This window comes from Pseudophryne corroboree, chromosome 12 (assembly GCF_028390025.1).
Source record: "Pseudophryne corroboree isolate aPseCor3 chromosome 12, aPseCor3.hap2, whole genome shotgun sequence".
NCBI lineage: Eukaryota > Metazoa > Chordata > Amphibia > Anura > Myobatrachidae > Pseudophryne > Pseudophryne corroboree.
In genome coordinates this window covers 173,656,998-173,682,090 of record NC_086455.1, presented here as the reverse complement: position 1 = coordinate 173,682,090, position 25,093 = coordinate 173,656,998, and the positions used below count along the sequence as shown (strand labels likewise).

At 52.7% G+C, this 25,093-nt stretch overlaps 1 protein-coding gene across 3 annotated transcripts in view; it reads left to right on the top strand.

Moving 5' to 3' along the window:
- The window catches only part of TTC8 (tetratricopeptide repeat domain 8), a 45,072-nt gene extending 21,047 nt beyond the window's left edge, over positions 1 to 24,025 (top strand). For 2 of the 3 annotated variants that reach the window (XM_063948617.1, XM_063948616.1), the window contains 13 exons: positions 7,661 to 7,781; positions 8,182 to 8,245; positions 8,454 to 8,613; positions 8,715 to 8,804; positions 9,925 to 9,969; positions 14,828 to 14,913; positions 15,314 to 15,401; positions 16,903 to 17,013; positions 18,004 to 18,143; positions 18,430 to 18,604; positions 20,468 to 20,590; positions 22,851 to 22,934; positions 23,396 to 24,025. In XM_063948617.1, the coding sequence (XP_063804687.1) occupies positions 7,697 to 7,781; positions 8,182 to 8,245; positions 8,454 to 8,613; positions 8,715 to 8,804; positions 9,925 to 9,969; positions 14,828 to 14,913; positions 15,314 to 15,401; positions 16,903 to 17,013; positions 18,004 to 18,143; positions 18,430 to 18,604; positions 20,468 to 20,590; positions 22,851 to 22,934; positions 23,396 to 23,512 (1,368 nt within the window). In that variant the 5' untranslated portion in view covers positions 7,661 to 7,696 and the 3' untranslated portion in view covers positions 23,513 to 24,025. Of the gene's footprint in view, positions 1 to 5,231; positions 5,475 to 7,660; positions 7,782 to 8,181; positions 8,246 to 8,453; positions 8,614 to 8,714; positions 8,805 to 9,924; positions 9,970 to 14,827; positions 14,914 to 15,313; positions 15,402 to 16,902; positions 17,014 to 18,003; positions 18,144 to 18,429; positions 18,605 to 20,467; positions 20,591 to 22,850; positions 22,935 to 23,395 lie in introns of those variants that run through there. The other variant, XM_063948615.1, reaches the window with a different exon arrangement.
- Positions 24,026 to 25,093: the final 1,068 nt, after the last annotated feature.

The window sequence follows — 25,093 nt, the reverse complement described above, 5'->3', positions numbered from 1 at the left end:
ACTACCACTGCTCTGTGTGTGTGTGTGTGTGTGTGTGTGTGTGTGTGTGTGTGTGTGTGTGTGTGTGACCCCTGCACACTACCACTGCTCTGTGTGTGTGTGTGTGTGTGTGTGTGTGTGTGTGTGTGTGTGTGACCCCTGCACAGTACCACTGCTGTGTGTGTGTGTGACCCTGCACAGTACCACTGCTGTGTGTGTGTGTGTGTGTGTGTGTGTGTGTGTGTGTGTGTGTGTGTGTGTGACCCCTGCACAGTACCACTGCTCTGTGTGTGTGTGTGTGTGTGTGTGTGTGACCCCTGCACAGTACCACTGCTCTGTGTGTGTGTGTGTGTGTGTGTGTGTGTGTGTGTGTGTGACCCCTGCACACTACCACTGCTCTGTGTGTGTGTGTGTGTGTGTGTGTGTGTGTGTGTGTGTGTGTGTGACCCCTGCACACTACCACTGCTCTGTGTGTGTGTGACCCCTGCACAGCACCGCCGCTCTGCGTGTGACCCCTGCACACTACCACTGCTGTGTGTGTGACCCCTGCACAGCACCACCGCTCTGCGTATGTGACCCCTGCACACTACCACTGCTGTGTGTGTGTGTGTGTGTGTGTGTGTGTGTGTGTGTGACCCCTGCACAGTACCACTGCTGTGTGTGACCTCTGCACAGTACCACTGCTGTGTGTGTGTGTGTGTGTGTGTGTGTGTGTGTGTGTGTGTGTGTGTGTGTGACCCCTGCACAGTACCACTGCTGTGTGTGTGTGTGTGTGTGTGTGTGACCCCTGCACAGTACCACTGCTCTGTGTGTGTGTGTGTGTGTGAGACCCCTGCACACTACCACTGCTCTGTGTGTGTGTGACCCCTGCACACTACCACTGCTCTGTGTGTGACCCCTGCACAGCACCGCCGCTGTGTGTGTGTGTGTCTGTCCTGTACACTACCACTGCTCTAAATCCCTATCTGCTGTGTGTGATCGCTGCACAGTACCACTGCTTTGTGTGTGTTATTCCTGCACAGTCCAACTCCTCTAATTCCCAGTATCTGCAGTGTGTGATCGCTGCACAGTACCACTGCTTTGTGTGTGTTATTCCTGCACAGTCCAACTCCTCTAATTCCCAGTATCTGCAGTGTGTGACCCCTACGCAGTACTGCTGTAGCTATATCGGTGCATCTGGTTGTGTGTACAAGAGGTCACCGGCGGCCTGATCAGCTGCTCTGTCGCACACGGCGGCGTGTCTGCCGGCGTGGTGCGGTGCCAGCTCCCTGAATCCCCCTGGCACCATTCATGTCCTGTCCCCTGTTCTATTCTCCTGTCTAACCCATTACCGGCTGATTGGCGCGATGATTGTATAGGTGTGCATGCCGTGGCATCGGGAGCCGCATCTTGGGGGTCATTGTAGTTGTGCTAAACTCACACTCACTTACGCTGACATGCGGGGGGACGCCCAGCACAGGACTAGTCCGCCCCCCCTCCCCCACATAGGTACAGAAGCATTGCACAGCAGCGATGCTGTTGTACTGGAAGAGTAGCTCCGAGCCGGCACAGCTCCTGCGGCTGGCCGGGAGTTACTCGTCGCTGCCCGGGTTGCAGCGGCTGCGTGTGACGTCACGCTACCGTTACCGCTGCTGCCCGCCCCCCGCATGGTTTGGTCATGCCTGCATTGGCTGTACTGCGCCCACAAACTGCGGCCAAGCGCCGCCGTGCCACCCCCTCCCGCCCAGCGACCGCCTCTGCCTGTCAATCAGGCAGAGGCGATCGCTAGGCAACGACATCCGAAGGCTGTCAGCCATGCACCGGCGCGTGCGCAGTTCTGACCCGATCGCTGTGATGAACTGCAGCGAGCGATCAGGGCAGAATGACCCCCTTTGTGAGCAGTATAATAGATGCTCCTGGTGGCACGGAGGAAGGTACACGTGACGTTACTGATCAGCGTGTACGGGGGTCACACTATCTGAGCATCGGAGGCGCTGTCTGATCTGCCCTGTGGTCAGTATGGTGTACCGGATTATAATGAGTTCCCTACCGTCCTCACATTATCTTATTGGTCCCCGCTGTTTATATACTATAGTAGTTGTCTACTTTATATATCACTCATTGCTGTGATGGAGGTACAGTGCATGGTAATCCGTGCCACAGACAGCTGGCATTCAGGGGAAAGGGAGAGGCGGTAATCAGATTATGCACTGACAAGGTGATCAGACGCCTGTAATATGCTCACGCCAGGTCACACAGTGTCGCTCTAACTGTCTGTCCTCAATAGAAGCCAAGCTTCTACTGTATAGAGTACCGGGCCTGTGTATAGCGTGCTGTGCCTGTGTATAGGGTGCTGTGCCGCTGTGCCTGTGTATAGGGCGCTGTGCCTGTGTATAGGGCGCTGTGCCTGTGTATAGGGCGCTGTGCCTGTGTATAGGGTGCTGTGCCTGTGTATAGGGCGCTGTGCCTGTGTATAGAGTACCAGGCCTGTGTATAGCGTGCTGTACCTGTGTATAGGGTGCTGTGCCGCTGTGCCTGTGTATAGGGCGCTGTGCCTGTGTATAGGGCGCTGTGCCTGTGTATAGGGCGCTGTGCCTGTGTATAGGGCGCTGTGCCTGTGTATAGGGCGCTGTGCCTGTGTATAGGGCGCTGTGCCTGTGTATAGGGCGCTGTGCCTGTGTGCATACTGTGCTGGAGCTATAGACATCCCATGTGGCATTGTATACGCCGTACCTGTGTGCATACTGTGCTGGAGCTATAGACATCCCATGTGGCATTGTATACGCCGTACCTGTGTGCATACTGTGCTGGAGCTATAGACATCCCATGTGGCACTGTATACGCCGTACCTGTGTGCGTACTGTGCTGGAGCTGTAGACATCCCATGTGGCACTGTATATGCCGTACCTGTGTGCATACTGTGCTGGAGCTGTAGACATCCCATGTGGCACTGTATACGCCGTACCTGTGTGCATACTGTGCTGGAGCTGTAGACATCCCATGTGGCACTGTATACGCTGTACCTGTGTGCACACTGTGCTGGAGCTGTAGACATCCCATGTGGCACTGTATACGCTGTACCTGTGTGCATACTGTGCTGGAGCTGTAGACATCCCATGTGGCACTGTATACGCTGTACCTGTGTGCATACTGTGCTGGAGCTGTAGACATCCCATGTGGCACTGTATACGCCGTACCTGTGTGCATACTGTGCTGGAGCTGTAGACATCCCATGTGGCACTGTATACGCTGTACCTGTGTGCATACTGTGCTGGAGCTGTAGACATCCCATGTGGCACTGTATACGCTGTACCTGTGTGCATACTGTGCTGGAGCTGTAGACATCCCATGTGGCACTGTATACGCTGTACCTGTGTGCATACTGTGCTGGAGCTGTAGACATCCCATGTGGCACTGTATACGCTGTACCTGTGTGCACACTGCTGGAGCTGTAGACATCCCATGTGGCACTGTATACGCTGTACCTGTGTGCACACTGTGCTGGAGCTGTAGACATCCCATGTGGCACTGTATACGCCGTACCTGTGTGCACACTGTGCTGGAGCTGTAGACATCCCATGTGGCACTGTATACGCTGTACCTGTGTGCATACTGTGCTGGAGCTGTAGACATCCCATGTGGCACTGTATACGCTGTACCTGTGTGCATACTGTGCTGGAGCTGTAGACATCCCATGTGGCACTGTATACGCTGTACCTGTGTGCATACTGTGCTGGAGCTGTAGACATCCCATGTGGCACTGTATACGCTGTACCTGTGTGCATACTGTGCTGGAGCTGTAGACATCCCATGTGGCACTGTATACGCCGTACCTGTGTGCATACTGTGCTGGAGCTGTAGACATCCCATGTGGCACTGTATACGCTGTACCTGTGTGCATACTGTGCTGGAGCTGTAGACATCCCATGTGGCACTGTATACGCTGTACCTGTGTGCATACTGTGCTGGAGCTGTAGACATCCCATGTGGCACTGTATACGCTGTACCTGTGTGCACACTGTGCTGGAGCTGTAGACATCCCATGTGGCACTGTATACGCCGTACCTGTGTGCATACTGTGCTGGAGCTGTAGACATCCCATGTGGCACTGTATACGCCGTACCTGTGTGCACACTGTGCTGGAGCTGTAGACATCCCATGTGGCACTGTATACGCCGTACCTGTGTGCATACTGTGCTGGAGCTGTAGACATCCCATGTGGCATTGTATACGCCGTACCTGTGTGCACACTGTGCTGGAGCTGTAGACATCCCATGTGGCACTGTATACGCCGTACCTGTGTGCATACTGTGCTGGAGCTGTAGACATCCCATGTGGCACTGTATACGCCGTACCTGTGTGCACACTGTGCTGGAGCTGTAGACATCCCATGTGGCACTGTATACGCCGTACCTGTGTGCATACTGTGCTGGAGCTGTAGACATCCCATGTGGCACTGTATACGCCATGTTACATTAGCGGAGCTCTATGTGGTCAGTACAATTACACGCTCTGCCAGGCTGCCGGCTATTGCTCATATAGATCACTGGCTGCCTTAGCCTTGTACCCGTGTGTGCTGGATTTTTACAGCCGTCCTTATCACCTCAATGGGGTCGATTCAATTCAACAACAGTTGAATAGCGCCAGGAATTAGCTCCTGTCGCTATTCAATTCAGCTCCAGTTAAGTTGGCGAATGCCCGTTCTCGCGGACTTAGGTTGAATTGTCGGGAGAACGGGCATTCTCCGACTTAACTCCCCGGCGCGATGCTGATTCCCGACAGAATCAGCCTCGCACCGGCCGCGCGGCCGCACTTTTGTCTGGTTTCTTCTCTCGTCCCCCCGGGGTAAGAGAAGAATTCCCGACAACTGAGGGGCACTTGTCGCTGTATCGAATAGCGCCAGGAGCTAACTCCCGGTGCTATTCAACTGTCAGTGAATTGAATCGACCCCAATGGCTCAGCTGCCTCACTCATGTTTCTTACATTGCGTCAGTAACTGATTATTCTTTTAATTATGGTGCTAAAAAATAACTTGTATAAACGTAAAAGCCAGACATCCCAGCAATGAGAAGAGACGCCCACCGGGAGCCATCACACTCATTCGCAATGGCGTACACATTTGCAGCCTTTACGCACAATCGAGGAACGTTGGGGACTGGACACAGCAGTAGCGGCCCAGACGCCATGTTTTTGCACATACAAGCTCACAGCCGTCGGCAGATGCACACCACAAAACCAGCATTACACCCCTGCACTTTCCCAGTCGAACTCCCCGCTAACACCTCACAATGGCCGCTTGCTGTACGTGTAACTACTGCGGTGCGACTATCACATCGTTAGCACAAGGCAGTGAATCTGACTGGCGCACTAGCGGTTGCTTTGCGTCTGACTCAGGGTCTGGCCCAGAATGCCTTGCAGCTCTGTTAGATTCTGTTCTCTTGTCTTCTGCCTCCTGTCTGATCTTCCGTTCCCTTCCTCTGCTTTCTAAGGAGACCAGCCGCGAGCAGCGTGCACAGGTAATGACTGTAGGTGTATAGCTAGAACCCATCTGTTACTTGCTGAGTAATATCTTGTACAGTACGTACCTTAAGTTGCTGCAGATAGATTAACCACTGTCGGATTATTTTCCTCTACATATCGGCAGCACACAGGCCTGTGCCATGCTCAGATCTAACTGAGACCAGGAGGTGATGCCAGGCTGGGGACACTAGGATTGCGGAAGGGACCAAGGAGCTGACACTTACACTTAAACCTGTACCGTTAAACATAAGCTCCCCCCTCTGCAATTCCCTACAGGCCAGTGCGTTTTATGTGTGTGCAGGAGTTGGACATGGTTACCTACTGTCCCAGTACGGCTGGGAGCCCCCCCCCCGGAAGAATTGTCAAGTCTCCCGATTTCAGTTGCACCCCTGAGGTGCCCGCTGGAGACAGTGGATGCACATTGGCCGATAGTCGGTCATCTGTGTAACACTCTGGTGCGCAGCATGGGGGCAGGAAGTAAGACGCCGGGGCCATTGTAAACTGCTTATGGGATCGCAGCCGCAAGCTGTGACGCGCTCGCGAAATGGTCATTAGACACCTGCGTTTGAGTCACCTCTCCCCCATTACATCCCACAAACACTCCCTGACTGTCACTCACTGCAACCGCTCCGGCACATACAACTTACATGCACGCGCAGTGGCAACAAATTGCATTACAGCTTACAGCTACATCGCCTCCGTCTCCGAATCAGCCCACTCGTTAAAGCGGGTCTCTAAAATCCCTTTCTTACTATTCTGAAATGTTTCCCAGCTCTTTCATTTATAGTTTAACTTTATGATAATAGAATCATTCAACCATTTCCACTGGCATATTAACTGCCGACACCTCTGCTGCTGTGTGTTACCGACATTGTGTACGCCACTGCGCAGGAAGCCCGACTGCCGGCTTAGTGATGGGAAGACACTGGTACAATGGATTCAGTGTGACATCACAGCTGTCGGGAGACCGCCTGCGTGGTGAGGGGGGTGTAGTGCATTGCAGTGTCGGTATAGGAGTGTCACTGCGCTGCTGTCAATTCCTGACACTTTTTTTTTTTTTTTTTTAATCTTGACTTTGAATTATAGTATAACTATAATCATGCTTAATATCCAAACACAGCAAGCCCCAGTGATTTACAGAACATTTGGTTATGCTTTATGTTACCTGGTTTCTATAACTAGAGAATAAATCTGGAAGGTATTTTCCCCAGGACAGTCATTATTTTCTTAGTAGTGTCCTGCGTGGTTACCGGCCTCCTCACCGGGGCGGCGGTTACCAGCTTTCATGGAAAACACTGTAACGTGTCATTTCGGATGCAGATACAGCCGCACTTACACACAGAATATAGACATGCTGCATATCATTTTACTCTGCAGGATCTGATCGTGCGTCATATTACATTACTTTGTGACTAAGAAAAACGCAAAAAAAAATACTCTGCGCTACCAAGTCCCGCCACGGCATGGCGCACCTTCAAGGGCTGTTTAATATGACCGCATGAAAGATGTAAGAGGACACATCTGTATGCCACTAAATGTCTCTAGTTCCCGTACTGCCACATTGTTGGGCATTCCGGTTATGTACCATTGTAGAGTCGGGCTCCTGCTCTCCTCATTGATACCCCAGCATTGGCAGGAGGCAGGAACCCTTTGCATCGCCTTCATATCTAAGAGTCAGGTTAATCAGCTGGCGTCCCCCTTTAACGCGCGCACACTGGGGGTGACTTCAGCTGGCGGATCCTTCATCCATCTTGTCCTCACCAGCTGGTCAGGTGTGATTTCAGGGAATTACAGTCTCTTCCTGCAGCATTAACAGCGTGGGCTGGGTGCAAAGCAGGTGGGCCACTGGGGGGGGGGGGGGGGGGGATCAGGCCCCTTGCACCCACTCTAGTTTCACCCTGGGTGATAGGTGTCAGGGGAGTCTGGGGTGATTGCTAGCTGTCTGGGTTTTCGGGTGAGGGGTGTAAGGTGTCCAGGACGACCTCACGAGAGGTCTGAGTTCCTCATTCTGTAGCTGGCTCTTGTCCATGGTGTTAGTAATATAGAAGTCACCAGTAAGAGTCCCTGTGAGCTTGTCTAGCGGCTGCAGACACTATTTTAGGCTGGCGCTGCCCTGTAGTATAGTTCCAGGCCTGAGTTAGTGACCTGAGCTCAGGGCTTGTTCCCTCCTATCTCCCTACAGGCAGCATGGAGCCTGAAGACCCGGGCCCTGACTGAGATGGTGTACGTGGATGAGATTGATGTGGACCAGGAGGGAATCGCTGAGATGACGTTAGATGATAGTTCTATTGCACAGGTGGCACGTAAGTCCTGTCCTGAGGGGAAACGCCCCTGACCGGGTCACTCGTCTGTCCAAGCTGATTGGACCAGACCTATGTTCTTTTAAAGGGTAACGTCACCGAGAACTATAAATATGGTCTTCAGGGCGTTTGCCTTTAGAATGATATTGTGTTTATTGCTGGTGGGGGTCCGGGAAATGTTCCACTCCCACCGCTCAGCCTGTGTGATCGTGTGAGGATCCTGCCCCTGTGAGCTCACGCAGACCGGCCGCTCGGGGGAGTATCAGTGGCACGGATGGGCCGGTTCCCGGCAGAACCAGGAGTGACAGGAGATAGGAGGATTTTATATAGCCATTTATATGGGGGCTATTTGTGTAAAGTGCTGTAATACTCGCAGTAAATAGGTGACTTTAATTATTCGCAGGGCCCGGGACTTCCCTCAAACAAACAGTGGGCAAGAAATTGGAGGGTCCAAGTCCAGCAGTCAGGTAATACGTTCCCGCATTTACTATTGTCCTGTAAAGACATAGGGGGAAATGCATCAAGCCTGCTAAAGACTGAGGTTGCTAATGGCAACTTCTCCACATGCCCGCTCTTTGGAAGGTCTCATACATTTCCCCTATAATCCCAGCCCTCGTCCTCCGCGACAGAAGCCTCCAGTCACTTTTCCGTTCTCTTGTCCATTGCACCCTATAGACCTGTCACCCAATCCGGGAGACCACTCACTGGCTTTGTGCGGCCCAGTACACAGTCTGGCCGGCCGGGTACCATGGAACAGGCCATCCGGACCCCCAGAACAGCACATACCGCACGGCCTATGACCAGCGCCTCTGGCCGATACGTGCGCCTTGGAACGGTAAGGATTGGAGCATTACTGTGTTGCTTTTATACCGATTATTCAGATGAAATTATTTTTCTGCTTAATTAGATTACTGTAATTGTTTGTTTTTTCTTTAGGCTTCAATGCTGACGAGTCCGGAAGGACCTTTTATTAATTTGTCCAGGTTAAATCTTTCTAAATACGCACAAAGCCCCAACATGGCAAAGGTCAGTGTTCTGCTTGAGTATTTATTGTAGATGGGGAAGAGATACATAACATAACCGGAAAAGGCACACCGTTCCATAAACACAGTAATAATGACTGGGGATCCTGGACAGTAACACTCTAAGGGGGTCATTCAGATCTGATCGCTGCTGTGCGTTTCCTCTGTCAGATCCCCCCCAACTTCTCTTGCGTCACATGCTTTCTCCCGTCCCTTCCTGCCAGCTGGTGACCGCTGATCATTCTCACCAGAGTGCCACTCTTGCGCTGCCCCTAATCTGTGGAGCACTCTCCCTGGCTCTCTCAGGTTGTCCCACCAACCTCGGTTACGTCGCATGCTCCCTCCTGTCCTACGAATCTGTGTCATCTTTTCTTTTCTCCCTATCTCATCACCCCTTGTTACCTCCCTGATCACTTTTATAAAGTAAGTTCTCGCGAGCAGGGCCCTCCGCCCTCTTCTTCTTGTCTCTGTCAGTAGGTATACTCTGTAGCTAAGCCTACACAGGCATTTATGTATATACTATGCTATTCTGCGACTTAGTCTTCCGCTCTGTATGTTGGCTTGGTACGGCGCTGTCCTGTAGAAAGGAAAGAGACGCCAGGAAGGTAATGATGTCATTCTGTCTCAGTAGCTGATGCATTTAGTGCCAGGACTGGGGTAAAGGTGGGGAATCTCCATAAATGGGATGGAATTTGTTTCCTAGTATCAGCATGTTCCATATCCCATTATGTAAGCTGTGACCTGGAGACCTAATGAACAGATTTCTCAATATACTATATGTACATTAGTTTTCTACCTTCCAGGTCTTCCTGTCCACAGGCCGCCAGTGCTTTGCTATAGCTCATCACATCATTCAGTTGTCATTCCTTGTGTTCTGTAGTAACAAGCTCCTACAGATGCTGTGGTGAGCGCCGACATCCCGAGCGCCGGTCACATGACCGCATCCCAGCTGCGGGTAGGCTGCCATTTCTGTACCGGCTGGTCTATACGTAACCGGTCCTTAGGGAAGCAGCTATCAGTGGCACCAGCTGTTCCTGTCCCCAGGTCTGAGCTGCTGGTGGGATAAATGTTCTCTTCACTATACGTCTGCGTGTATATAATCTGCGCTTATTCTCTTTTTGCAGACATTGTTTGAATATATCTTCCACCATGAAAACGACGTGAAAAATGTAAATATTTCTATTACTTAGAATCAAAGTGACATTTTGAATGTTGAGCAAAAGATTAAGGGGGTCATTCAGAGTTGATCGCTAGCTGCCGTTGTTCGCAGCGCAGCGATCAGGCTAAAAATCGGCACTTCTGCGCATGCGGCTCAATGCGCACGCGTGTCGTACTTTCACAAAAGTCGATGCAGTTTCACACAAGGTCTAGCGACGCTTTTCAGTCGCACTGCTGGCCGCAGAGTGATTGACATGAAGTGGGCGTTTCTGGGAGGTAACTGACCGTTTTTGGGGAGTGTGTGTAAAAACGCAGGCGTGCCTGGAGAAACGTAGGCGTGGCTGGCCGAACGCAGGGTGTGTTCGTGACGTCAAAACGGGAACTAAACAGTCTGAAGTGATCGCAAGCTAGGAGTAGGTCTCGAGCTGCTCAGAAACTGCACAATCTATTTTTGTAGCAGCGCTGCGATCCTTTCGTTCGCACTTCTGCTAAGCTAAGATACATTCCCAGATGGCGGCGGCTTAGCGTTTGCATGGCTGCTAAAAGCAGCTAGCGAGCGAACAACTCGGAATGAGGGCCTAAGTGTTTTACTGAATGCATTACATTAATACTTTTTAGAAACGTTATCTTTTTTCGCCCCCCAAAAAAACAAGCGGGTTGGGGACCCCCCCAAATCATCGGATCTCTGAGCTTAAGATGGCAGTGATGAAAAGTAGGGGGGGAAACGGCATAGGGTTCCCACTGTTTGTTACTAACTAGCACTAGGCTGAACCAGCCAGGGGGACACTATAGCGGAGAGATACACAGCATGGGGTCCCCTGCCATAATATCTGCCCAGGGCTGGTGACACTACATCGGGGAGCCACACAGCGTGGGGTCCCCTGCCATAATATCAGCCCAGGGCTGGTGACACTATAGCGGAGACGCACAGTGTGGGGTCCCCTGACATAATATCAGCCCAGGGCTGGTGACACTATAGCGGGGAGACGCACAGTGTGGGGTCCCCTGACATAATATCAGCCCAGGGCTGGTGACACTATAGCGGGGAGACGCACAGCGTGGGGTCCCCTGCCATAATATCAGCCCAGGCTGGTGACACTATAGCGGAGACGCACAGCGTGGGGTCCCCTGACATAATATCAGCCCAGGGCTGGTGACACTATAGCGGGGAGACGCACAGCGTGGGGTCCCCTGACATAATATCAGCCCAGGGCTGGTGACACTATAGCGGGGAGACGCACAGTGTGGGGTCCCCTGACATAATATCAGCCCAGGGCTGGTGACACTATAGCGGGGAGACGCACAGCGTGGGGTCCCCTGCCATAATATCAGCCCAGGCTGGTGACACTATAGCGGAGACGCACAGCGTGGGGTCCCCTTTCATAATATCAGCCCAGGGCTGGTGACACTATAGCGGAGACGCACAGTGTGGGGTCCCCTGACATAATATCAGCCCAGGGCTGGTGACACTATAGCGGGGAGACGCACAGCGTGGGGTCCCCTGCCATAATATCAGCCCAGGGCTGGTGACACTATAGCGGAGACGCACAGTGTGGGGTCCCCTGACATAATATCAGCCCAGGGCTGGTGACACTATAGCGGGGAGACGCACAGTGTGGGGTCCCCTGACATAATATCAGCCCAGGGCTGGTGACACTATAGCGGGGAGACGCACAGCGTGGGGTCCCCTGCCATAATATCAGCCCAGGCTGGTGACACTATAGCGGAGACGCACAGCGTGGGGTCCCCTTTCATAATATCAGCCCAGGGCTGGTGACACTATAGCGGAGACGCACAGTGTGGGGTCCCCTGACATAATATCAGCCCAGGGCTGGTGACACTATAGCGGAGACACACAGCGTGGGGTCCCCTGACATAATATCAGCCCAGGGCTGGTGACACTATAGCGGGGAGACGCACAGTGTGGGGTCCCCTGACATAATATCAGCCCAGGGCTGGTGACACTATAGCGGGAAGACGCACAGCGTGGGGTCCCCTGCCATAATATCAGCCCAGGCTGGTGACACTATAGCGGAGAGACGCACAGTGTGGGGTCCCCTTTCATAATATCAGCCCAGGGGTGGTCACACTATAGCGGAGACGCACAGTGTGGGGTCCCCTGACATAATATCAGCCCAGGGCTGGTGACCCTATAGCGGGGAGACGCACAGCGTGGGGTCCCCTGACATAATATCAGCCCAGGGCTGGTGACACTATAGCGGGGAGACGTACAGCGTGGGGTCCCCTGCCATAATATCAGCCCAGGCTGGTGACACTATAGCGGAGACACACAGCGTGGGGTCCCCTGACATAATATCAGCCCAGGGCTGGTGACACTATATCGGGGAGACACACAGCGTGGGGTCCCCTGACATAATATCAGCCCAGGCTGGTGACACTATAGCGGGGAGACGCACAGCGTGGGGTTCCCTGCCATAATATCAGCCCAGGCTGGTGACACTATAGCGGAGACACACAGCGTGGGGTCCCCTGCCATAATATCAGCCCAGGCTGGTGACACTATAGCGGAGACGCACAGCGTGGGGTCCCCTGACATAATATCAGCCCAGGGCTGGTGACACTATAGCGGGGAGACGCACAGCGTGGGGTCCCCTGACATAATATCAGCCCAGGGCTGGTGACACTATAGCGGGGAGACGCACAGTGTGGGGTCCCCTGACATAATATCAGCCCAGGGCTGGTGACACTATAGCGGGAAGACGCACAGCGTGGGGTCCCCTGCCATAATATCAGCCCAGGCTGGTGACACTATAGCGGAGAGACGCACAGTGTGGGGTCCCCTTTCATAATATCAGCCCAGGGGTGGTCACACTATAGCGGAGACGCACAGTGTGGGGTCCCCTGACATAATATCAGCCCAGGGCTGGTGACACTATAGCGGAGACACACAGCGTGGGGTCCCCTGACATAATATCAGCCCAGGGCTGGTGACCCTATAGCGGGGAGACGCACAGCGTGGGGTCCCCTGCCATAATATCAGCCCAGGCTGGTGACACTATAGCGGAGACACACAGCGTGGGGTCCCCTGACATAATATCAGCCCAGGGCTGGTGACACTATAGCGGGGAGACGTACAGCGTGGGGTCCCCTGCCATAATATCAGCCCAGGCTGGTGACACTATAGCGGAGACACACAGCGTGGGGTCCCCTGACATAATATCAGCCCAGGGCTGGTGACACTATATCGGGGAGACACACAGCGTGGGGTCCCCTGACATAATATCAGCCCAGGCTGGTGACACTATAGCGGGGAGACGCACAGCGTGGGGTTCCCTGCCATAATATCAGCCCAGGCTGGTGACACTATAGCGGAGACACACAGCGTGGGGTCCCCTGCCATAATATCAGCCCAGGCTGGTGACACTATAGCGGAGACGCACAGCGTGGGGTCCCCTGACATAATATCAGCCCAGGGCTGGTGACACTATAGCGGGGAGACGCACAGCGTGGGGTCCCCTGACATATCAGCCCAGGGCTGGTGACACTATAGCGGGGAGACGCACAGTGTGGGGTCCCCTGACATAATATCAGCCCAGGGCTGGTGACACTATAGCGGGGAGACGCACAGCGTGGGGTCCCCTGCCATAATATCAGCCCAGGCTGGTGACACTATAGCGGAGACGCACAGCGTGGGGTCCCCTTTCATAATATCAGCCCAGGGCTGGTGACACTATAGCGGAGACGCACAGTGTGGGGTCCCCTGACATAATATCAGCCCAGGGCTGGTGACACTATAGCGGGAAGACGCACAGCGTGGGGTCCCCTGCCATAATATCAGCCCAGGCTGGTGACACTATAGCGGAGACACACAGCGTGGGGTCCCCTGACATAATATCAGCCCAGGGCTGGTGACACTATATCGGGGAGACACACAGCGTGGGGTCCCCTGACATAATATCAGCCCAGGCTGGTGACACTATAGCGGGGAGACGCACAGCGTGGGGTCCCCTGCCATAATATCAGCCCAGGCTGGTGACACTATAGCGGAGACACACAGCGTGGGGTCCCCTGCCATAATATCAGCCCAGGCTGGTGACACTATAGCGGAGACACACAGCGTGGGGTCCCCTGCCATAATATCAGCCCAGGGGTGGTCACACTATAGCGGAGACGCACAGTGTGGGGTCCCCTGACATAATATCAGCCCAGGGGTGGTCACACTATAGCGGAGACGCACAGCGTGGGGTCCCCTGACATAATATCAGCCCAGGGCTGGTGACACTATAGCGGGGAGACACAGCGTGGGGTCCCCTGACATAATATCAGCCCAGGGCTGGTGACACTATAGCGGGGAGACACACAGTGTGGGGTCCCCTGACATAATATCAGCCCAGGGCTGGTGACACTATAGCGGGGAGACACACAGCGTGGGGTCTCCTGACATATCAGCCCAGGGGTGGTGACACTATGGCAGGGAGATGCACAGCGTGGGGTCCCCTGACATAATATCAGCCCAGGGGTGGTGACACTATGGCAGGGAGATGCACAGCGTGGGGTCCCCTGACATAATATCAGCCCAGGGGTGGTGACACTATATCGGGGAGACGCACAGTCCTCCCTGGGAGAAGGATGCCTACGTGGAATGAAGAGGAACTAATCCATGTAATAAACTCCAGTGTAACTCCGGTATGTGTGCCCTGTGTTTTATTTTTATATTTCTTGTACAGGTGGACTACAAGTGCCAGGGAGCTCTTGATGCGTGGGCGTTCTGGCACTTGTGGTTTAGTCCATCGGTAAAGAACAATCAGTGTGCCGCACATTGGGGAGCTATGTACATTGTCTTCCCACGCTTAGCGTTGTGCCGGGTGGTGTTTCGGCAGGAAGTAATGTCTGTCTGTGTGGTTCCAGGCGCTGGAGATGGCGGCACTGGCCACAGAATATGCGCAGTTCAAGGACTGGTGGTGGAAGGTGCAGCTGGGAAAGTGCTATTACCGGTGAGTATATCTGTTACTCTACACAGTGCTGTTCCTGCAGCAGCGTATGCTGGACCTGTAACGGAGGGTTGATAAGTCAGTGCGTCGTGTCATCTTGTGCACACTTCTGTAATATGGCGCATTGTGTCTGACGTGAAGGTGTATAGCCGTGCTCCTCGCAGTGACTGACCACTCATTCTGTGGGTATTACATTACTGCCCCATCAGTTTGCCCTCACGTGCGGGCACCGTCCTTTACTCTATAGAGTAGATCATGTGATACAAGGAGTGACCTCGCCACGTTCTGTGCTGTGCTGGTACAGGTCATGTGACATCAGAACCGGATCCTCATGTCTGTACCATATCCCATGTTTTGCGTCTTACAATCTGCCTGACAACCACGTCTTTCCGCTTTCCCGTAGGCTGGGTCTGTTCCGTGAAGCAGAAAATCAGTTTAAATCGGCTCTGTCACATCAGGACATCGTGGATATATTCCTGTACCTGGGGAAGGTAAGTTCAGGGAAATCGCATCACGTTGTAGAACGCGCCAAATGTTAGAAATAACTTGCACTGGACACATTGTGGTGTCATCCGATTTCTGCGTCTAAAGGGCACATCAGCAGCTGAGAATCCTCGCCAGCTTGTGGCGGTGTATGGTGACTGAGGTGTTCGGTGATAGCGTCATGTCACCATACGACAAGCTGGCGATCAGCTGATGACAGAAATCTGACACTGCACACCTCAGTGTGTGACCATGTGTCCGCCAGCCGCCATCTTACACCTGACGCTGGGACAGTATAACTGATATGAGGCGCAGTGCAATGGCCGTGAGAGAGCTGCCTGGCCCATGAGGAAAACGTTACACACGTGAGACGTCTTGTTACCTTACTCACTGAACCACCCTCGTGTCCTGCAGTCATCTTCACGCCTGAGATGTGTATTGGGATCACACCCGGAGACGCCGGGGATTTACTGGTGGAGTCGGGGGCACACCTGGAGATGCCGGGGATTTAATGGTGGAGTCGGGGGCACTCCTGGAGATGCCGGGGATTTACTGGTGGAGTCGGGGGCACACCTGGAGATGCCGGAGACTTACTGGTGGAGTCGGGGGCACACCTGGATATGCCGGGGATTTACTGGTGGAGTCGGGGGCACACCTGGAGATGCCGGGGATTTACTGGTGGAGTCGGGGGCACACCTGGAGATGCCGGGGATTTACTGGTTGAGTCTGGGACACACCTGGAGATGCTGGGGATTTACTGGTTGAGTCTGGGACACACCTGGAGAGGCCGGGATTTACTGCTGGAGTAGGGGGCACACCTGGGGACGCTGGGGATTTGTTGGTGGAGTCGGGGGCACACCTGGGGATGCCGGGGATTTGTTGGTGGAGTCGGGGGCACACCTGGAGAGGCCGGGATTTACTGCTGGAGTAGGGGGCACACCTGGGGACGCTGGGGATTTGTTGGTGGAGTCGGGGGCACACCTGGGGACGCTGGGGATTTGTTGGTGGAGTCGGGGGCACACCTGGAGATGCCGGGGATTTGTTGGTGGAGTCGGGGGCACACCTGGAGAGGCCGGGATTTACTGGTGGAGTAGGGGGCACACCTGGGGACGCTGGGGATTTGTTGGTGGAGTCGGGGGCACTCCTGGGGATGCCGGGGATTTGTTGGAGGAGTCGGGGGCACACCTGGAGACGCCGGGGACTTGTTGCTGGCATCTTACCATCCCCACATAAAGTCACAGTGCCCTAAGGCTGTCTCTGAAGCACAGGAGCAGAAGAGAGCCGCTGTGTGACGCTTCTCTTCCTCCCTTCTGACGCATCCTTCTGCTCCCTCTCCTGTACTCGCATTAGACAGGAGAGACAGCAGGGGAGTGGGTGACAGATGTATAATGGCACCTATTACTGGCATCAGATGAAGGTTTGCTGTATACTGCTGGATCATACACTGTTAGCTAGTGGTAGGAAAATGTTACTTCTGCCTCCATATATACACTGCGTCTCTGATTTCAGGTGTACGCGCGGATGGACCAGCCCCTGACTGCTTTAGCCCTCTACAAACAAGGTTTAGACCGCTTTCCGAAAGAAGTGACCCTCCTGTGCGCAGTGGCCCGGATCCACGAGGTGGGGGCACATCACATTATTATCACATGATCAGGAGGGCACTGGCCGTAGTCCTGGACTGCGCTGCAGAATATACACGGCTGTCAGCCATATATGAATGTCTCTGTAGATGACCTTGTGGGGATCGGGCACAGTTACATACAATGTAAATTATGGATGGAATAAAACCCACAGCTTCCGCCACCTCCGCATACCTAGCAGAACGCGTCTTCTGACGCCAGCAGCGGAATGCGACGTTGCTTCAGTCACTATAATGGTGGGCGTCAGTGTAATTCACAGGCCATATATCTTTCTATACTCCATAACAAACATCACTCGCCCTCCCTTAGGTATCATGTGATTACCGCAAACCGTATCCTGCACATAGATCGCAGCTGCATCACTGGCAGAGTAATGCCATCACATGATCTGCATTTAGACTTGCGCAATTTCTTCTGCATGGGACGCAAGAAATTGGACCCGTTCATCTCCCATGAACTCCAGAGTGTGCAAGTGATTGTGCTGGAGACGGATTTACTGTACCACGCCGGCGTTCATGCCTGTGAGCAGCGTATACACACTGGGGTATATAAGCAGACTGAGGGCCTAATTCAGGTCGAATCGCAGCAGCAAATTTGTTAGCTAATGGGCAAAACCATGTGCACTGCAGGTGGGGCAGATGTAACGTGCACTGCAGGGGGGGCAGATGTAACATGTGCAGAGAGAGTTAGATTTGGGTGGGGTGTGCTCAAACTGAAATCTAAACTGCAGTGTAAAAATAAAGCAGCCAGTATTTACCCTGCACAGAAACAATATAACCCACCCAAATCTAACTCTCTCTGCACATGTTACATCTGCCCCCCCCCCCCCCCCCAGCAGTGCACATGGTTTTGTCCATCTGCTAACAAATTTGCTGCTGCGATCAGGTCTGAATTAGGCCCTGTGTTAGCAGGGGGATATCACTAACAATGTGTCCTGTACCCAATCTGCTTTACGTGTCTCCTCATTCAGGAAATGAATAATCTGACCTCTTCCTCGGAGTACTACAAGGAGGTTCTCAAGCAGGACAACACTCACGTGGAAGCCATTGCGTGTATCGGGAGTAACCACTTTTACACAGACCAGCCGGAGATTGCGCTGCGGTTCTACAGGTGCGCAGCGTTGTATATTACAGATATCACTATGACATCATAGGGCCACATCTGGGCAGGGAAAGGTCATTGTGGGGTTCTGGCATCACCAGGATTCAGGAGAAGACTTTGTGCTGACGATCTCTTCTGTAGGGCGGTGCACGTGTCTGTGTAGGAGCCACACCTGTGCAGGGAGTAATAGGAAGGCCCGGCACTAATGTAATACACAGCGTGATGTCTCTGCCAGGCTAGATTGCTCCTCGTGCAGCACTGGTTAATAAGGGTACTTCTTGTCCTTCTCTCACAGGCGCCTCCTGCAGATGGGTGTCTATAACTGCCAACTCTATAACAATCTGGGGCTGTGCTGCTTCTACGCCCAGCAGTATGACCTGATCCTCACCTCCTTTGAGAGGGCTCTGTCGCTGGCGGAGAATGAGGAGGAGGCTGCAGACGTCTGGTACAACTTGGGCCATGTTGCTGTGGTACGTAGATACTGGCGGAAAAAGCATAATGTTCCAAAAACTTTCCCTGTGCTTTGTAAAGAGTGGCCATGTGCACCGTAACATGCCAATAACAGGGGTTACTCAGACCCCGAAGGTCTGCGACATCATGTGACCCGTAACATGCCAATAACCGGGGTTACTCAGACCCCGAAGGTCTGCGTCATCATGTGCACCGTAACATGCCAATAACGGGGGTTACTCAGACCCCGAAGTCTGCGACATCATGTGACCCATAACATGCCAATAACAGGGGTTACTCAGACCCCGAAGGTCTGCGACGTCATGTGACCCGTAACATGCCAATAACAGGTGTTACTCAGACCCCGAAGGTCTGCGACATCATGTGACCCATAACATGCCAAAAACAGGGGTTACTCAGACCCCGAAGGTCTGCGACATCGTGTGACCCATAACATGCCAATAACAGGGGTTACTCAGACCCCGAAGGTCTGCGACATCATGTGACCCGTAACATGCCAATAACAGGGGTTACTCAGATCCTGAAGGTCTGCGACATCGTGTGACCCATAACATGCCAATAACAGGGGTTACTCAGATCCCGAAGGTCTGCGTCATCGTGTGACCCGTAACATGCCAATAACGGGTTACTCAGATCCCGAAGGTCTGCGTCATCATGTGACCCGTAACATGCCAATAACAGGTGTTACTCAGACCCCGAAGGTCTGCGACATCGTGTGACCCGTAACATGCCAATAACAGGGGTTACTCAGACCCCGAAGGTCTGCGACATCGTGTGACCCGTAACATGCCAATAACAGGTGTTACTCAGACCCCGAAGGTCTGCGACATCGTGTGCACCGTAACATGCCAATAACAGGTGTTACTCAGACCCCGAAGGTCTGTGACATCGTGTGACCCATAACATGCCAATAACAGGGGTTACTCAGATCCCGAAGGTCTGCGACCTCATGTGACCCGTAACATGCCAATAACAGGGGTTACTCAGACCCCGAAGGTCTGCGACATCGTGTGACCCATAACATGCCAATAACAGGGGTTACTCAGACCCCGAAGGTCTGCGACATCATGTGCACCGTAACATGCCAATAACAGGGGTTACTCAGATCCCGAGGGTCTGTGACGTCGTGTGACCCGTAACATGCCAATAACAGGTGTTACTCAGATCCTGAAGGTCTGCGACGTCATGTGACCCGTAACATGCCAATAACAGGTGTTACTCAGATCCTGAAGGTCTGCGACATCGTGTGACCCGTAACATGCCAATAACAGGGGTTACTCAGATCCCGAGGGTCTGTGACATCGTGTGACCCGTAACATGCCAATAACAGGGGTTACTCAGACCCCGAAGGTCTGCGACATCATGTGACCCGTAACATGCCAATAACAGGTGTTACTCAGATCCTGAAGGTCTGCGACATCGTGTGACCCGTAACATGCCAATAACAGGGGTTACTCAGACCCCGAAGGTCTGCGTCATCGTGTGACCCGTAACATGCCAATAACAGGGGTTACTCAGATCCCGAAGGTCTGCGACATCGTGTGACCCGTAACATGCCAATAACAGGGGTTACTCAGATCCCGAAGGTCTGCGTCATCGTGTGCACCGTAACATGCCAATAATAAATCACTAGTGCTAGTATAACCCAGGCAAAGACATAGGAGGCGTAATATTAATGATGCGCTAACTGCATATTACCTAGTAGCCATTTATATTGTGGTGGTGACTAGTGTCTAAGTGATACGTCCCAGTTCCGCCAGTCACCTGACCCGTGTGTATATGACTTGTTGTGTAAGTGATACGTCCCAGTGCTGCCAGTCACCTGACCCGTGTGTATATGACTTGCATCTTTGTTTTCTTAGGGGATTGGAGACCTCGGTCTGGCCTATCAGTGCTTCAAGCTGACGCTAGCCAGTAACAATGATCATGCAGAAGCCTATAATAACCTGGCTGTCCTGGAGATGCGGAAGAATCGCGTAGAGCAGGTCTGTAACTGGAGGTGGGGGTGAGCGGCACCGCAATGCCTCATACCTGTTATCTAACTGGGGAGTGAGCGGCACCGCGATGCCTCAATGCCTCATACCTGTTATGTAACTGGGGAGTGAGCGGCACTGCGATGCCTCATACCTGTTATGTAACTGGGGAGTGAGCGGCACTGCGGTGCCTCATACCTGTTATGTAACTGGGGAGTGAGCGGCACTGCGGTGCCTCATACCTGTTATGTAACTGGGGAGTGAGCAGCACTGCGATGCCTCATACCTGTTATGTAACTGGGAAGTGAGCGGCACTGCGATGCCTCATACCTGTTATCTAACTGGGGAGTGAGCGGCACTGCGATGCCTCATACCTGTTATCTAACTGGGGAGTGAGCGGCACTGCGATGCCTCATACCTGTTCTCTAACTGGGGAGTGAGCGGCACTGCGATGCCTCATACCTGTTCTCTAACTGGGGAGTGAGCGGCACTGCGATGCCTCATACCTGTTATCTAACTGGGGAGTGAGCGGCACTGTGATGCCTCATACCTGTTATCTAACTGGGGAGCGGCACTGCGATGCCTCATACCTGTTATCTAACTGGGGAGTGAGCGGCACTGCGATGCCTCATATCTGTTATGTAACTGGGGAGTGAGCGGCACTGCGATGCCTCATATCTGTTATGTAACTGGGGAGTGAGCGGCACTGCGATGCCTCATACCTGTTATGTAACTGGGGAGTGGGCGGCACTGCGATACCTCATACCTGTTATGTAACTGGGGAGTGGGCGGCACTGCGATGCCTCATACCTGTTATGTAACTGGGGAGTGAGCGGCACTGCGATGCCTCATACCTGTTATGTAACTGGGGAGTGAGCGGCACTGCGATGCCTCATACCTGTTATGTAACTGGGGAGTGAGCGGCACTGCGATGCCTCATACCTGTTATGTAACTGGGGAGTGAGCGGCACTGCGATGCCTCATACCTGTTATGTAACTGGGGAGTGAGCGGCACTGCGATGCCTCATACCTGTTATGTAACTGGGGAGTGAGCGGCACTGCGATGCCTCATACCTGTTATGTAACTGGGGAGTGAGCGGCACTGCGATGCCTCATACCTGTTATGTAACTGGGGAGTGAGCGGCACTGCGATGCCTCATACCTGTTATGTAACTGGGGAGTGAGCGGCACTGCGATGCCTCATACCTGTTATGTAACTGGGGAGTGAGCGGCACTGCGATGCCTCATACCTGTTATGTAACTGGGGAGTGAGCGGCACTGCGATGCCTCATACCTGTTATGTAACTGGGGAGTGAGCGGCACTGCGATGCCTCATACCTGTTATGTAACTGGGGAGTGAGCGGCACTGCGATGCCTCATACCTGTTATGTAACTGGGGAGTGAGCGGCACTGCGATGCCTCATACCTGTTATGTAACTGGGGAGTGAGCGGCACTGCGATGCCTCATACCTGTTATGTAACTGGGGAGTGAGCGGCACTGCGATGCCTCATACCTGTTATGTAACTGGGGAGTGAGCGGCACTGCGATGCCTCATACCTGTTATGTAACTGGGGAGTGAGCGGCACTGCGATGCCTCATACCTGTTATGTAACTGGGGAGTGAGCGGCACTGCGATGCCTCATACCTGTTATGTAACTGGGGAGTGAGCGGCACTGCGATGCCTCATACCTGTTATGTAACTGGGGAGTGAGCGGCACTGCGATGCCTCATACCTGTTATGTAACTGGGGAGTGAGCGGCACTGCGATGCCTCATACCTGTTATGTAACTGGGGAGTGAGCGGCACTGCGATGCCTCATACCTGTTATGTAACTGGGGAGTGAGCGGCACTGCGATGCCTCATACCTGTTATGTAACTGGGGAGTGAGCGGCACTGCGATGCCTCATACCTGTTATGTAACTGGGGAGTGAGCGGCACTGCGATGCCTCATACCTGTTATGTAACTGGGGAGTGAAGCGGCACTGCGATGCCTCATACCTGTTATGTAACTGGGGAGTGAAGCGGCACTGCGATGCCTCATACCTGTTATGTAACTGGGGAGTGAGCGGCACTGCGATGCCTCGTTACTGAAAGACCCAGGATCAGATCCACCCGTTATCTGATCATATAATGTGTAACACAAGGAAGTTATTACCATTTGGTAGGATATACAGTATTATTTCTATTACAAAGCCCAAATGAACTTATGCTGGGAGTGTCCCCAGATGAGTGATGTCACACTAGCACATAATCTCTGTGATGTCATTACAGGCCCGGGCCCTGCTGCAGACCGCCGCCGCCCTGGCTCCTCACATGTATGAACCGCATTTCAACTTTGCCTCTCTCTCCGACAAGGTGAGATGTGTACGTCTGTATTGTCCGTGTACATGGGGGAGGGAGATAAATCATTGGCTGGCGCTGCTGACTGCTCGCGGCGTAGTGCACCAGTGCTGTACAGCCACGGAGGCCGCCATACTGCTGACAGTACATTATGTCCGTACTCCTGTGGTTACTCACCTGTGATACCATCTCCGCTATAGTCTGGATCCTGCGCTGGGAGGGGCTATTGCTGTATCTTGTCTGATTGGTGTATGTAAAATGTAATCTGCCCCAGCCCCCTGATGTGTAACTGGTCCGCAGACCTGCTGAGCGGCAGCGCAGCCTCTCCTGTATAGAAGCAGAAGGCAGCAGTGTTACTGTGCAGCCAATTCAGAATTGTGTGTTCATTCTTGTCTCTCTCTCCCCCCCCCCCCCCCCCCCCCCCATCATACACTGGTGATTGCCACATTAGCTCTGACCAATGTCTTACTCCACAGATCGGAGACCTCCAGAGCAGTTACGTAGCAGCTCAGAAGTCAGAGGCCGCCTTCCCTGACCACGTGGAGACTCAGCAGCTCATTAAGAAGCTTAGGCAGCATTTTGCAATGATCTGAAGCGGGATGTCACGCAGAGCTTGGTTATAGAGCTGACAGCAGCCGCTATGTAGTACTAGCAGCAGTGTAGAGGGCTGGGTGTAACATTACCAGGGAGCAGTGTGCTGGCATGTGATGCTGCAGTTATCACTACATAGAGAAGCAGGGTGTGACGCAGAGCTTGGTTATAGAGATGACAGCAGCCGCTATGTAGTACTAGCAGCAGTGTAGAGGGCTCGGTGTAACATTACCAGGGAGCAGTGTATGGCATGTGATGCTGCAGTTATCACTACATAGAGAAGCAGGGTGTGACGCAGAGCTTGGTTATAGAGATGACAGCAGCCTCTATGTAGTACTAGCAGCAGTGTAGAGGGCTGGGTGTAACATTACCAGGGAGCAGAGTGCTGGCATGTGATGCTGCAGTTATCACTACATAGAGAAGCAGGGTGTGACGCAGAGCTTGGTTATAGAGCTGACAGCAGCCGCTATGTAGTACTAGAAAAGGAGAGATGGCTGCGCTGGATTTCAGAAATAAATATTAGTAACAGTGGAGAGAGCCAACGTAACAGTAAGAAATGTCGTAATTTATTTAAAAGACTGTGGGATGATACATATAAAACAAATGATAAACCATAAGGGATAATTGCTCAGTTCATTAACTCACTTCAAATTTGTGTAATGAGACAACTGTAATGTAGATGCTGAAGTCCGTATTCCGTGACAAGGATGGATACTGTTCTTAATACACGGTAATGATGAAAAGAAGAGCAGTTGTAACACTCCAGTATTGAATCACGTATGTCTAGCCAGTGGATCAATCAGTAAAAAATACCTCTCACGTGGGCTCTCAGGATTCTCTAAGACTCGCCGCTTCACACACCCTGCTTAGGTGTTCCACATGCGGTACGGAGTTCAGGACTCTTTGACGGCAGTTTTCCTGACTTACTTCAGCTTCTTAACGGCCGCTGTCATCCGTGCAGTACAAGTCAGTCGATCCTTCACAGCAATCCGTCTCCTCTCCGCTGCAGAGCGGTAGTGGGCAACGCAGGATACCTGACCGGGGACGCCCGGTAAATGGACCAGCCCACGTGAGAGGTATTTTTTACTGATTGATCCACTGGCTAGACATACGTGATTCAATACTGGAGTGTTACAACTGCTCTTCTTTTCATCATTACCGTGTATTAAGAACAGTATCCATCCTTGTCACGGAATACGGACTTCAGCATCTACATTACAGTTGTCTCATTACACAAATTTGAAGTGAGTTAATGAACTGAGCAATTATCCCTTATGGTTTATCATTTGTTTTATATGTATCATCCCACAGTCTTTTAAATAAATTACGACATTTCTTACTTTTACGTTGGCTCTCTCCACTGTTACTAATATTTATTTCTGAAATCCAGCGCAGCCATCTCTCCTTTTCTCGTTTATTCCCACACACTATAACACATATAGTTATCTGGCTAGCGCAGTAGTTCAGAAATTATTTTTATCATTATTATTATCATTTTTATACATCCTCTGCTGAGGCGCTCATTTAGCAGTTAATTTATCGTGTCCTTGTCTGTGCTATGTAGTGGTAGCAGCAGTGTAGAG